This window comes from Rhinatrema bivittatum, chromosome 2 (assembly GCF_901001135.1).
Source record: "Rhinatrema bivittatum chromosome 2, aRhiBiv1.1, whole genome shotgun sequence".
NCBI classification, from domain to species: Eukaryota; Metazoa; Chordata; class Amphibia; order Gymnophiona; family Rhinatrematidae; genus Rhinatrema; species Rhinatrema bivittatum.
The window spans coordinates 605,239,935-605,253,672 of NC_042616.1; the positions used below are offsets into that span (position 1 = coordinate 605,239,935).

At 39.9% G+C, this 13,738-nt stretch overlaps 1 protein-coding gene across 2 annotated transcripts in view; it reads left to right on the forward strand.

Annotated features, from left to right (window-relative positions):
- PSMA8 (proteasome subunit alpha 8) overlaps positions 1-13,264 on the forward strand; it is a 57,335-nt gene extending 44,071 nt beyond the window's left edge. For both annotated transcript variants that reach the window (XM_029591163.1, XM_029591164.1), the window contains exons 6-7: positions 713-775; positions 12,338-13,264. In XM_029591163.1, coding sequence (XP_029447023.1) covers positions 713-775; positions 12,338-12,433 — 159 coding nt within the window. In that variant the 3' untranslated portion in view covers positions 12,434-13,264. The remainder of the gene's footprint in view (positions 1-712; positions 776-12,337) is intronic.
- Positions 13,265-13,738: the final 474 nt, after the last annotated feature.

Here is a 13,738-nt window from a genome sequence, read left to right on the forward strand (position 1 = left end):
CCTAAACATGCCCCTTTTTCTTATCTTGGGCGATATCCATGTGTTAATGCATTTTGATGAATCTAGGGGATAGACTGCTAGGAAGTATTAATGCCTCTGTATTGCTCCATGGTGTGACCGCACTTTAAGGATTGTGTGCAATTATGGTCACCACATCTCAAAACATATATAGTAGAATTGGAAAAGGTACAGAGAACGGTGACGACAATGATTCCTCTGTGAGGAAAGGCTAAATTGGTTAGGGCTGTTCAGCTTGGAGAAGATGGCTGATAGAAGTCTATAAAATTCTGAGTAGAGTGGAATGAGTAAATGCAAATCAGTTATTTACTCTTTCAAAAAGTATAAAGACTAGGGTGCATGCAATGAAGTTACTAGGTAATAGATGTAAGACAAACAAATTAAACTGGAATTTGGTGCTGGAGGATGTGGTAAAATCTGTTAGCATAACTGGGTTTAAAAAAGGTTTGGACAAGCTCCTGGAAGAAAAGTCCATAAGCCAATATTACGTTAGATTTGGGGAAATACGCTGCTTATCTCTTAAGAAAAGCAGCATGAAAATCTATCAACCTTTTGGGATCCAGCCATGTACTCATGCCCTGGATTGGCCACTTTTGGAAACAGGATGCTGAGCTTGATGGACCTTTGGTCTGACCTAATATGGAAAATCTTATATTCTTACGTACTTTTTAAAAATGTGCTGCTTGTCTTCTAGGTTGTACAGTCTGGTGGAAAAAACATTGAACTGGCTGTGATAAGGAGAAACCAACCACTGAAGGTATTATATCAATGAATGTTTCATTTAGCAGAAATAAATGTTAACAAATAATATATTTTTCTCTCTCTCTCTCTCTCTCTCTCTCTCTCTCTATATATATATATATATATATATATATATATATATATATATATATATATATATATATATATATTTAGCGATACTTTATCAGATACTAACTTGAGATATTTCTTGACCAGCTTTTGGGAGCTAACATAATATAACAAGTTAGTCCAATAAAAAGGTGGTATCTTGCATATATATTTTTTGTTTTTATTTGTTAATCTTTATTTACATGCATTTAAGTGGACTAACATGGCAATGACATTACTTTATCTTATCTTTAATTTAATCCTCATGTCACCCTTGATTAAATTGTTTCAGTATGGTATTGTGGAATAACTTGTTACCCCACAATTTTCAGCTTGGTATAACCAGCAGATTTTCATCCATAGAAGGAAGTTTATGGTAGCTAGCTTATTTGTTAGGGCATTGTCTTCACAGGAAAATGCCATTGGGCATCTATGTACAAATCTATAACAATAATCTCTGAGTCACATTGGTAGAAGTGAAGGAAAGTCCATAGGAATCTGTTTGTCTGCCTGGAAAAACAAGCAGTTTTTCATCCACAGTGAGAAATCTCTTCTGGATATCTGGCTGATTTGCATGGATTAGAGGAACATAGTTAGTTGATGGCAAACAAATCAAAAGTCACATTCAGATATGTAATATGAGATTGTGAAGCTTTCCATAGTATGTATGCAATTTTCTTCTGGGAATTACAGTATAGTTTTTCATCCACAAAGAGAAAATTGTTTATTGTAAATGGCTAAAATTTGGGGACATTGTACACTAGGCTATCAGTGGCAGTGTGTACAAAGGATCGCATTATAAAAGCAATAACCTTGGAGTTATGGCATGAAATATTTGACAAGGTATGAAATGGTCTGCTCTGGGGTAATTTGTTACCCTGGAAAGTTAGTTTTTGTCCACTGGTAGCTGACTGATTATTGTTACCCACTGAAATTTGAGAAAATTTGCACATGGCAGTGCTCTGATGTTCAAACATTTAGCGGCATGAACTTTGGAGTTACATCACAACCTTGTACAGTGGGATAACTAGTTATCCAAAGATCCCATCAGGTTAAGCAAGAAATAAAAAACCTGAAAAAAACAATTTAGAGAAATCCTGCAGATACTAACAATTTTGTCAAATGATGCTTTATTTTCATTTCATATTTTTAGAGTGTGGCATGTTAGAGTTTTTGATTATTATTTTGAATGTTATTTAATGATTAGTACTATATGAGTTGTATATCATGAATTGCATTGTACTCTTGTGTATTTTATGTATTGTATCTTTAATCCTGTTGTAGGCCACTCTGGGAAATCCTTGGAAGTTGAAAGGGCAAAATACAAATAAAAATAGAAATTATTCTGATGATGGGAGACCTGTCAATATCAAAATTGTCCATGGCACCGAGATGGTTCCTTCAAGATAGGGAAACAAAAAAAGATTTCACATCAGGCATCACCTTTAATGGAAAAGATTCCATTAGCCATGCCAGTATTAGTTCTGAACTAGATGGCTCCTTTATAAGCAGTTGTACCATCGAAAAAATATAATTCCTTTGCTAGAAAAAAATGGTTTGGAATTAGCAAGAAAGTATTTGTCAGATATGTCAAAATTACTGTCTCCTCCATTGGAAGATGTCTCTCCCATTTTTGCAGTGGATGGCCTTCTGGTTGGATGCTTAATCCATTATCCATCCTTATCAGGCTAGGGATGAAATGGTCCAAACAAACATCCATTCGCAGGGTCATTAATCTACCTCTACCAAGGACAGGACAAGCCAGAAAGCTTTCTTATAATATTGCCTGGAAACTCTCAGAAGGGATAAAAGTCATCCTATGATTCTCCATTGATGAGCAGGGTTGAATTAGCCATGAAGGTTATAGATAGAGATGCGATTCGGCCAAACCTTTCGGTTCAACCTTCGTTATTGGCCCGCTGTGGGAAATTTTGTTTCCCGCGGTTCAGGCTGATTTTATTTCGTCTACCCCCCCCCCCCCCCCCCCCGAAATGAAGCCTGAAACCCGCCCCAAATTACAACAGGTGTTGTAAAAAAAAACAAACAAACTCTAACCCACCCCAACCCTTCACATTTAATTAACTGCAAACCCCCCCCCCCCCCCCAAGATTTACCAAACGTCCCTGGTGGTCCAGCGGGGGTCCCGGGAGCGATCTCGGGTCATTGGCTGCCAGTAATCAAATGGCGCCAATGGCCCTTAGCCCCTGTCACACGGTAAGGGCAATCGGTGCCATTGGCCAGCCTCTGTCACATGGTAGGAGCAATGGACAGCCGGCGCCATCTTAAAAAATGGTGCGGGCCATCCATTGCTCCAACCATGTGACAGGGGCCGACCAGTGGCACCGATAGCCGGTCACATGGTAAGGGCAAAGGGCCATTGGCGCCATTTTGATTAGTGGCAGCCGATGGCCCGAGAGGGGGAGATCGCTCCCGGGACCCCGCTGGACCACCAGGGACTTTCTGTAAGTCTTGAGGGGGGGGGGGTTCGGGAGGGGGGTTTGCAATTAATTAAATTTGAAGGGTTGGGGTGGGTTTAGGGTTAGGTTTTTTTTTTTTAATGTGACCTTTCTCCCCTCCCAAAATACGATAACCCACAAAATTTCATGTGGTTTTCTTTTCTTATCATTTCCTCGTCCTCTCGAAATGCGACGAAATAGGAAAAATAGTCTCTATTTCCTATTTCATCGCAAATGAATGCACATCCCTAGTTATAGAAATTATCCAATGGTGTTGAACAGACCCTTTTCTCCTAGCCCGTAGAGCTTTTGCTATACTGAGGAATCTAGCCAGTCTGAAGAAGGTGCAAGCATGGGGAAAGCAAAAGACCTGTCAAAGGATCTGCAAGCAAAAGTAATTTAAACTTTATAAATCTGGAAAAGGATATAAAAAGATATCACTGGGCAACAATGAAAGTGTTAATGACCTAAAAAGGTCCTACTCTGTAGTATCTTGATGGGCTGAACACGAATATGACCATGAAAAGTTTTTATTGGCTCTCGTTTTGAAGATATTTAATATAGTTCACTTTCTATGTTTAGTCATGTAAATTTATCCAGTAGGACTGTAAATAAGCCTAGAATGATATAATATTGCATCATATTGCATAATACCATCATGCACACATCATCCAGAGTTTATTACATCATTTTCTGATGCAATGCAGTTCTACTGCCATGCTGCTGCTGAGTAAGCTGACGTCAGCAGTGTACTATATGAAGCCCAGTCAGAAAGGGTGAGCATTTGAAATATTCATGCTGGCTGACTACTGCTGGACACTCCTCAGAGATGCTCCTGAACAGGTGTACAAGAGACAAGCAAAGAAATCTAAGACGTAGTCTATGACTTCATTTTTCAAACAGTATTAACCGTAGGTCTCCTCCTATTGGCATACAATTCAAGATGTAATTATATTATTGCATATTACAAAAAAACTAGAGCCAATTTTGCATTTTCACAGTCACATTCATGTTTAGCACATGGAAATGTATAAGAATTGACTAATTTCATTTCCGTAACATGACTTTTGTGAAAATTTGTTGCCCAGTGTATCCAAAGATTTGGAAATGCCAAGAGGTGGGAAAGTATGGATTCTATTAATACCATGCCATAGTCAGGTAGTCCAAGAAAGATTTCAGAGACACATGCCAGGAAAACTTGCCGGGATGCAAAGAAAAACCCACAAGTGACTTCTACTGAAATACAGGCTTCTCTGAAACAAAGTGGTATGGGTGTTTCAGCATATATGGTACATTAAAGAGAAACTTGAACAAAAATGGGCTGCATAGTAGAATTGCCAGAAAAAAAGCCATTGCTGAACCAATGTTACAAAACAGCACACTTATAATACACCAAACAGCACCTAGAGAAGCTTTAAAACTTGTAGAACAAAATAATTCTGAGTGATGAGACCAAAATTGAACTTTATAGCCACATCTATAAATGCTATGTTTGGAGAGGAGTCAGCATGGCCTATGGAGAAAAGCAGCCATCCCTACCATGAAGCATGGAGGTGGATCTCTTCTGTTTTGGGGGTGTGAGCTACAGCAGCACAGGGAATTTAGTCAAAATTGATGGCAGAATCTTATCAGAAAATACTGAAGGAGAATTTGCATTCATAAACCAGGAAGATGGGTATGGAGTACACTTGGACTTTCCAACATGACAGTGATCTGAAACATAAGGCCAAGTCGACCCTTCAGTGGATGCAACAGAAGAAAGTGAAGGTTCTGGAGTGGCCATCACAGAGTCCAGACCTCAGTATCATTGAGCCACTTTGGGGAGAACTCAAACGTACAGTTCATGCTAGACAACCAAAGAATTTACAAGAGCTGGAGGCTTTATTTTTTTTTTTAATTAGTAGTTTTTATTGTTGGCAAAAGTAAAAAGGATTCAACCAAGAGAGAAGCAACACACGACTTACATATGTTTAAGACGAGTATAAACTTTTCAAATACACCAAAATATACCATAATGTACCAAACTGTATATATATCCCCAATCCCTCCCTCCCGTTCCTAGCTGCCTAAAATAGCAAAGATTTAGCACTGTGATCAAACAAAGCAAAACATGAGAAAACCCAGTGGGTCTGTAAAAGCTAAAGTAATAAAAACATCCAAAAGAATTATCTATGAATCAAAGCAGGTTGGATCACTGTGTTTCCAACACAGGTAAGGGTCCTAGATGGTGAAAATTTTTCTGAGTCTGATATTTGGAAGCGGTAATTGTACTCATTGTACAGACTTTGTCCAGCCGTGATAACACTCCCCATAGCGGTGGTGCAGACTTGTGTTTCTAAAAATAGGCAATCTCCATTCTAGTGGTGGTGTATAACTGCTGAATCAGAGCTTGTATATGTAGAGCTTCCTGTGGGATAGGAAGGCTTAGGAGTGCTGTTTCTTTAGATAACTGGATCTGTTTCTTAAAGATTTTAGATAATACACAGCTGCTGCCATAAAAGTCGTATACTGGGGCGGAAAGTTCCTCGAAGAGAAAAGGCCCACCAACAAAATTCGCTTATCCGTGAACAATCTATGGAGTTTAGTGGGTGTGTAATATCATCTGTATAGTAGTTTATAGCTATTCTCCAATATTGCAAATGAGATAGAGGATGACTTAATAGATTGAAAAATAAGAAGCCAGTCCTCATTTGAGAAGTCATTCCCTAAATCCCGTTCCCAAGCTCTTATGTGGGCAGGTCTGTCCCTCCGTGCAGGATTCAGTAGCACATACAGTTTAGAGATCGTTCCCTTTATTTGGTTCCCATGTGTGCAATAACCTTCAAACAAAGATCTCTCCCTGGACAATAGAGACCTCTTCTGAAGGTCCAGTGCAAAATATCCAAGTTGTAGGTAAAGGAGAAATACAGATCTGGGAAGGTCATATTTAGCCTGCAAAGTGTCAAAAGATAGCATCTGATCGTTGATGTAAATATGCTCTACACGGGTAATCTCTCTAACTTTCCATGCTTGAAATGCTCGAATGGGTCAACAAGAGGTAAATTGGAGGTTATGGAAAAAAAATGATGACTGAAAATAAAGTGATGACTCCACTAGTCGAGCTTTCCAGGTACGCCAAATGGTTAGTGTGTCGAGTGGTAGGAGCCAGATCTGGAGATCAGCGCCAAGAGTGACGAGGTTGCCAGAAAGTGGCTGGTAGGGTCATGTCATGCATCCAATACTGTTCGTTCTGCACCCATTGTTTAACCATAATGGAATTGTGCCATTTGATGATTGGATGTAATTGGACTGCCGTGTAATACCATAAAAGATTGGGAACACCCAGCTCCCCGTTTTGTTTAGGCTGATAGAGAACTATGTGTGCCACTCTAGGAGGACGACGCTTCCAAATGAATCGGAGAAGTTTCTTTTGCCATGGTTTTTAAAGAACAGCAGGTAGAGGGATAGGAAGGGTTTGAAATAATATAGGAACCTAGGTAGAATATTCATCTTGATCGAAGCTATCCTCCCTAGCCAGGAGAGCGAGAGGCAGTCCCAAGAGTCAAGGTCCTGATAGATTTTCTTTAATAAAGGTGTATAATTCAATGAGAAAAGGTCGTTTAAGTCTTTACCTATGTATACCCCCAAATATTTAAGTTTATGTTGGGCCCACTTAAAAGGATGGTGTGTTTTTAGGAGGGTGACTAATTAGGCATCACGAGATATTGAGGAGCTCCGACTTTTCCCAATTTATTGTAAAGCCAGAAACATCACTGAAGGCTGCAAGGTTAGATTCAGCTGCAGTCAGTGAAGTGTGGGGATTGCTAATGGTGAATAAAATGTAGGTGAATAGTGAAAGCTTAAAGGAATGGGATCCCAGCTGGAAGCCCGAGATGGATGGATTATTTCTAATGTTTATAGCTAAGGGTTCAAGAAAGACTGCAAATAGCAAGGGTGACAAAGGGCAACCCTGTCTAGTTCCTCTTTGGACTTTAAAAGAGTCCAAATACCCCCATTGATTTTAAGGTAAGCTCTAGGCTGGTGGTAAAGGGAGTACACCCATTGCTGAAAGAGAGGGCCAAAGCCCATTCTTTCCAATGTATCAAATAGAAATGGCCAGTGGACCATATCGAATGCCTTTTCAGCATCTATTGCCAGCAAAAGAGTGAGTATATGGTCTTTATGGGCTCCCCAAATTATACTTAAAAGTTTGCAGACATTATTGCTAGCCATTCTACCAGGTATAAACCCTCCCTGGTCTTGATGAATAATCTGACAGATGAAACCATTAAGGCAGCTCACTAATATTTTGGCTAGTAGCTTTAGGTCTATAGTTATTAAAGAAATAGGCCTATAGGAGCCACACAATGTTGGGTATCTACCCGGTTTGACTGTTGTAGTGATGTCAGCTAAATTGGAATCTGGGAGTAGGGATCCGCCAGATCACAGATAATTGAAAACTAAGTAAGGGACAAATAGCTTATAAAATCTAGGTGATAGCCCATCGGGACCCAGAGCCTTTCCTGTTTTGAGAGTTTTAATGGCCATTAAAAGTTCTGGTGCAGAAATTTCACCAACCAAAATGTTGTGCATTTCTGAAATGAGGCAGGGCAGAGAAATGGTTTGCAAAAAGGCCTCTATGGCCTCCAAGCGGATGGAGGTGTTTCAGCTATACAAATCTTTATACAAATTGAGAAACCACTGTCTAATCTCGCTATTAATTGATAACATCTGACCCTTCTTATCTTTGACTTTTAACATGTGGTTTTTGGAATGATACCTTCTGAATTTATTTGCCAGCAATTTACCCGCCTTGTCTCCACTTTCAAAAAATTCCTGTTTGCTCACCAACTAGAAATTACCAATCTGCATAGAGTCTAGACGCCGTAGTTCCTCTCTAGCTTTAGATATGTGTGATTGTACCTTCTTAGGGATATTCAGGAGATATTTCTGCATGAGATTCTGGATTGTACTATGAAGTCTAGCACTTTTCACCTCATGCTGTTGTTTTAAAAAGGATGATTGTGAAATAAACACACCCCGTATAAAGGCCTTAAAGCAGTCCCAGATTATAACTGGAGAAGAGACCAACTGATCATTATTGAGAAAGAAATCTTTAATAGTAATGTTAAGAGAATTATTGTAATCTGCATCTTGTAGTAAGGATTAATTGAGACGCCACAATCTCTTTCCCAGATCATATCGGTCAAAAATAATATCCATCAAGATAGGGGCATGGTCAGACCAAGTAATTATTCCCACCTCTGTTCCTGTCACATTAGATAATAGTGACTTATCAATTATGAAGTAATCTATTCTTGAATAGGAATCATGAGCCACTGAGTAAAAGGTATACATGCGAGAGTTTGGGAAACGATGCCGCCAAAAGTTGGGAATCATCCATAAGGGCTTTCAATATTATCGCATGAGATTTAGCTAGAGAAGGAAGTACCTTTTGATGTGTCTAAACTAGGGGAGATAGTTATATTAAAATCACCTCCCAACAATAGAGCTCCAGCATGGTGTGATAATAGTAATTGGTGAAGCTTCTGGAAGAAGACAGCTTGCTCCGTATTGGGAGCATAAATGTTAACCAAAGTATAGGTTATACCATTCACTATAATGTGGAGAAGTATGAATTTACCCTGGGGATCCTCAACCCTAAAGGTACATTCACAAATAAAATTCTTGGAGAACAGTATACAAACTCCTGTGTATTTCGACTGTTTACAGCATGGGGCAAAAAACCATTGTGAAAATCTGGGAGAATGAAGTAAATATTCATACATGCGAGTCAAGTGTGTCTCCTGGACAAATAAAATATCAGTGTGAGATATGTCCATCTCCTGATACAAAGCCTTCGTTTGTAAGGGGAGTTTAAACCCTTTAGCATTAATAGAAGTCACCCAAAAAGGTTGCATCTTACTGAAATATTGGTAGTAGCAATAGAAAAGTCCTAATGCTTTGCCCTAAAAAAATCCCCATAGAGTACCAGGAGTCCCAATGAGTGATGGGGACACCAAAGACTGCCAGAATATAATGTGATTTATCCAGGAAACACTTATATACATACCACACAGTAGTCCCATGTACATATGGAAGGAAAAGTGCAATGCAGCAACCCCCCCCCCCCCCCGCCCTGAATAACAAATCCCCAGACAATTAAATACTGGCCTGCATAAACCTCCTTGCAGGCTCTTACTGCAAACAGCGTGGGAGGAGTGGTCATCATCATTGGGACGGCGCCCGACATCGCTCAGAGAACTAAACATGTAATGCAATGTGACATGTACTTTGAACATGGTACGGTTGCCTGTATCTTACTATATTCAGTACCTTTGTACAGAGCAGGAGACATAAGATGTGACTACTGTAAGCTCACTATCCTAAACTGGGTGTGGATATGGTGCCCGAGATTCCTGGATCCTGCCAGAATGGCCATTTACGGTCCTGTAAGAGCACTGTTGAGTAGGTGTAGCAGAGATGTGGAGCAGATGAAACCCTCATTACCATTGTACCTACTCTTAATATCCTGGATTGCTATTAGAACATAAAATATGCCATACTGGATCAGACAAAGGGTCCATCAAGCCCAGTATCCTGTCTCCAACAGTGTCCAATCCAAGTACCCAAACATTAAATAAATCTCAAACTATTAATAGCAGTTTATGGATTTTTCCTCTCGAAACTTATCCAAACCTTTTTTTAAACCCAGGAACACTAACTGCTGAAACCACATCCCCTGGCAATGAATTCCAGAGTTTAACTATGTGCTGAGAGAAAAAGAATTTTCTTCGATTTGTTTTAAATGAGCTATTTGCTAACACCTTCTGTTGTATGAGAGAGTAAATAACCAATTTACATTAACTTGTTCAAGTCCTTTCATGATTATGTACACTTTTATCATATCCCCCCTCAGTCGTCTCTTCTCTAAACTGAACAGACCTAATTTCATTAGCTTTTCCTCATAGGGCAGCCATTCCATGCCCCTTATCATTTTGGTCACCCTTCTCTGCACTTTCTCCTGTACAACTATATCTTTTTTGAGATGTGGCAAACAGAATTGTACACAGTATTCAAGGTGCGGTCTCACCATGGAGCGATACAGAGGCATTATGACATCCATCGTTTTATTTGCCATTCCCTTCTTAATAATTCCTAACATTCTGTTTGTTTTTTTGATCACAATAGCACACAGCCGACGATTTCAATTAATAGCCACTATGATGCTTAGATTTCTTTCCTGGGTGGTAACGCCTAAGATAGAACTTAACATTGTGTAACTACAGCAAGGATTATTTTTCCCTATATGCATCACTTTGCACTTGCTCACATTGAATTTCATCTGCCATTTGGAAGCCCAATCTTCCAATCTCACAAGGTCCTCCTGCAATTTATCACAGTCCGCTTGAGATTTAACTGTTCTGCATAATTTTGTGTCATCCAGACCTCACGCGTCAGCTCTGAGCTGTCAGGGCATTTTAAGCCCTGGAGGGGGTGGAGGGCTGCTGCTTCTTGAGTAAGACACAGGTCAGGGCCGGTGCAAGAGTATTTGGCAATCTAAGAACATAAGAAAATGCCATACTGGGTCAGACCAAGGGTCCATCAAGCCCAGCATCCTGTTTCCAACAGTGGCCAATCCAGGCCATAAGAACCTGGCAAGTACCCAAAAACTAAGTCTAAATCTAGGTGAACCTTCGGTCATACATCCCCTCGCCAGCTTTATCTGTTGATGGCAGCTCTAGCACAGCACTCCCTCCTACTGGTGGCAGTGGCTCCAGGACAGTCCTCCCTTCTTTAGTAGTATTAGATCTGGCACTACACTCTTCTATGCCTCGTGCTGGCAAGATTTTGCAGCTCTCCAAATTCTGGTGCTCTAGGCATCTGCCTAGTTTGCCTAATGGAAGCACCAGCCCTGACAAAGGTGTCCTGTGCCATCACAGCAGCCATGTTGAACTGGGCAGGAAAGCATTTAAACAATTAAGGGGAAGGCAGAGTTGATAGAGGGAAGTAGTTCTCTTTTTCTTTCATGTAAAATTAGTCTTTCATTACTGAAGATCACACTTTGTATGTTCTTATGGAATAAGAGTGCATTTTCTGCCAGGAGATAAGTGGTTTATAAGTGACTTTCCATTCTGCTTTCCCCTCCATTCTTTCCTGTGGACAAATGTTTTATGTTCAGTTATGTTTACTGAAAAAGATAAAATGAACAAAAGGCATGAAGTGATGGACTCTTAACACCTCATATCAAGTCAGATCATAGTAATAACATTTTAGATTATAAATCCACAAGAATCAGCAACCAAAAGAAAAGGGAAAATAGTGCAACACAAGTATAACTCCAGCCCTCCCAATCTTAAACTCTCTTGCGGTTAGTCTTAGCCATGAGTAAACTGTATGTGCTTCCACCACCTTATTCCAGATGTTTGTGATGACAGAACTGCTCTGCATATCTGAAAAGAGAGAATGATCCTCATGAAGGCTGTAGTGAACCTAATGTATTATGAGTAGAAACTTACCTAAAATCTAGTCCAAACGGAGTATTTTGCTTCTCTAAGATGCACAGGAATTCTTGGCTACCTTCTTTAAATGGAATTTTATTCACCAAATATGATACATTTTGACTTGAATACTTTGTAAGGGTGAATCTAGTTGTATGTGATTTGTTTCATTTTAATATGACTTAAACTGTATTCTTAATTTAGTCTAAAGCATAATAAAATCAATAATATCATGGCATGCACCACTATAATTATTTCAGAAGTGGGAAATATATGCATGAGTACCATACCATGAATAACAGTTACTATATTCAAGTTTGCAAATGTATGTAAAAAATACATAAGATCAGTGCATCAAACTGCTTGGCATTGACAGATTCTGTAGTTGTCTAACATCCTCACATTTCTAATGCTTTAGATTTTTAAAGACAACAGCATAATATATTATCAATGCATTTAGGACACTGAAATGTTATTGCATTAGTACTTTGTTGCTTTGGTTCAGTGTACTAATCTACCTGTTTTCCATTGCAGATATTTGATTCCAAAGAAATAGAATCCCTGGTTACTGAAATAGAGAAGGAAAAAGAAGATGATGCTGAGAAGAAAAAGCAGAAGAAAAGTACCTAACACCATAAACATTCACTAATTGGGGCTACTGGTGCACTTAAACTGCTACAACATGCGAGCACATTGCAATGTTTACAGCTTCTAATACAAGCTTACGACTGTCGAGTTACTAAATAAGCTAATTTTGGGAAGGGATCACAGGTGGCCTGAAACTATTGGGCTTGCATGGACCAAGGTGTGCAAGCAAGCATTTCATGAAAGATTATAGTTTTGCAAATATTTTTTAGAAATGGGTTGTCCCATTAAGAATCTGAGTAGAAGAGACTGGTAACTAAGCTAACAGCAAGCTGTTTAGCATCTCTTTACGTGAGCCTGAAGCCTGTATAATGCTTCAATTTGTGTTTACGTACTGCTGCGAAACTGTTAATGGCACGGTGAAGGTGATCACTGGCTGCTGCTAGTTATATATTCATTATGTTGGTTTCTTTGGCTGTGAGGATTAGTGTGTTGTCATATAGTTGCCAAAACATTAAATATAGAACATTTCGTTTCAGGTTTAGTGGTATGAAATATTTGCTGTGTTAGGTTGATCAGTGCTGAAGTAGAAGCACTGTCTTTAATACTTTAAGTAATTAAATTATATCTCCATTATTTTCATGGATTTTTCTCATAGTACTTTTTACTGATGTGTATATGATTTTAAAAAATGCACATTGTTATCAGAGAACATATATACATACTGTATGTTTTTGTATCATGAGATTTGACCCAGTTACTTGCTCCACTGTCCCAGTAGATGTTACTAAAATAAAAATAATCACATCAAGAGATTGCATATTTATGTAATATTTCATGGTTTGGCTAAAATAAAGGAAATGTTCTTTCAACTTAGCTCTAACCTTATGATGTCATGAGTAGTGTCTTACTAGCCACTGGGGCAGATTTTATAAATCTGCACACACGCGTACTTTTGTTCGTGCACCAGGCGCAAAAAAGAGTACGCGGGATTTCAATAGATACGCGCGTATCCATTAAAATCCGGGGTCGGCGCACGCAAGGCTGCCCAAAATCGGCAGCCTGCGCGCGCCGAGCTGCGCAGGCTGCCTCCGTTCCCTCCGAGGCTGCTCCGAAATCAGAGCGGCTTCGGAGGGAACTTTCCTTCCACCCACCCCCTCGGCCCTATCTAAACCCCCCCACCTTTGTTGGCAAAGTTACGCCTGCTAGAAGCAGGCGTAACTTTGCGCGCGCCGGGCCGGCTGCCGCGCTCCATGTTGCGGTCCGGGGGCTGGTCCGGAGGCCGCGGCCACGCTCCGGAATGCCCCTGGGCCGAAACCACGCCCGTGGCGCCGCCCCCGAAACGCAGCA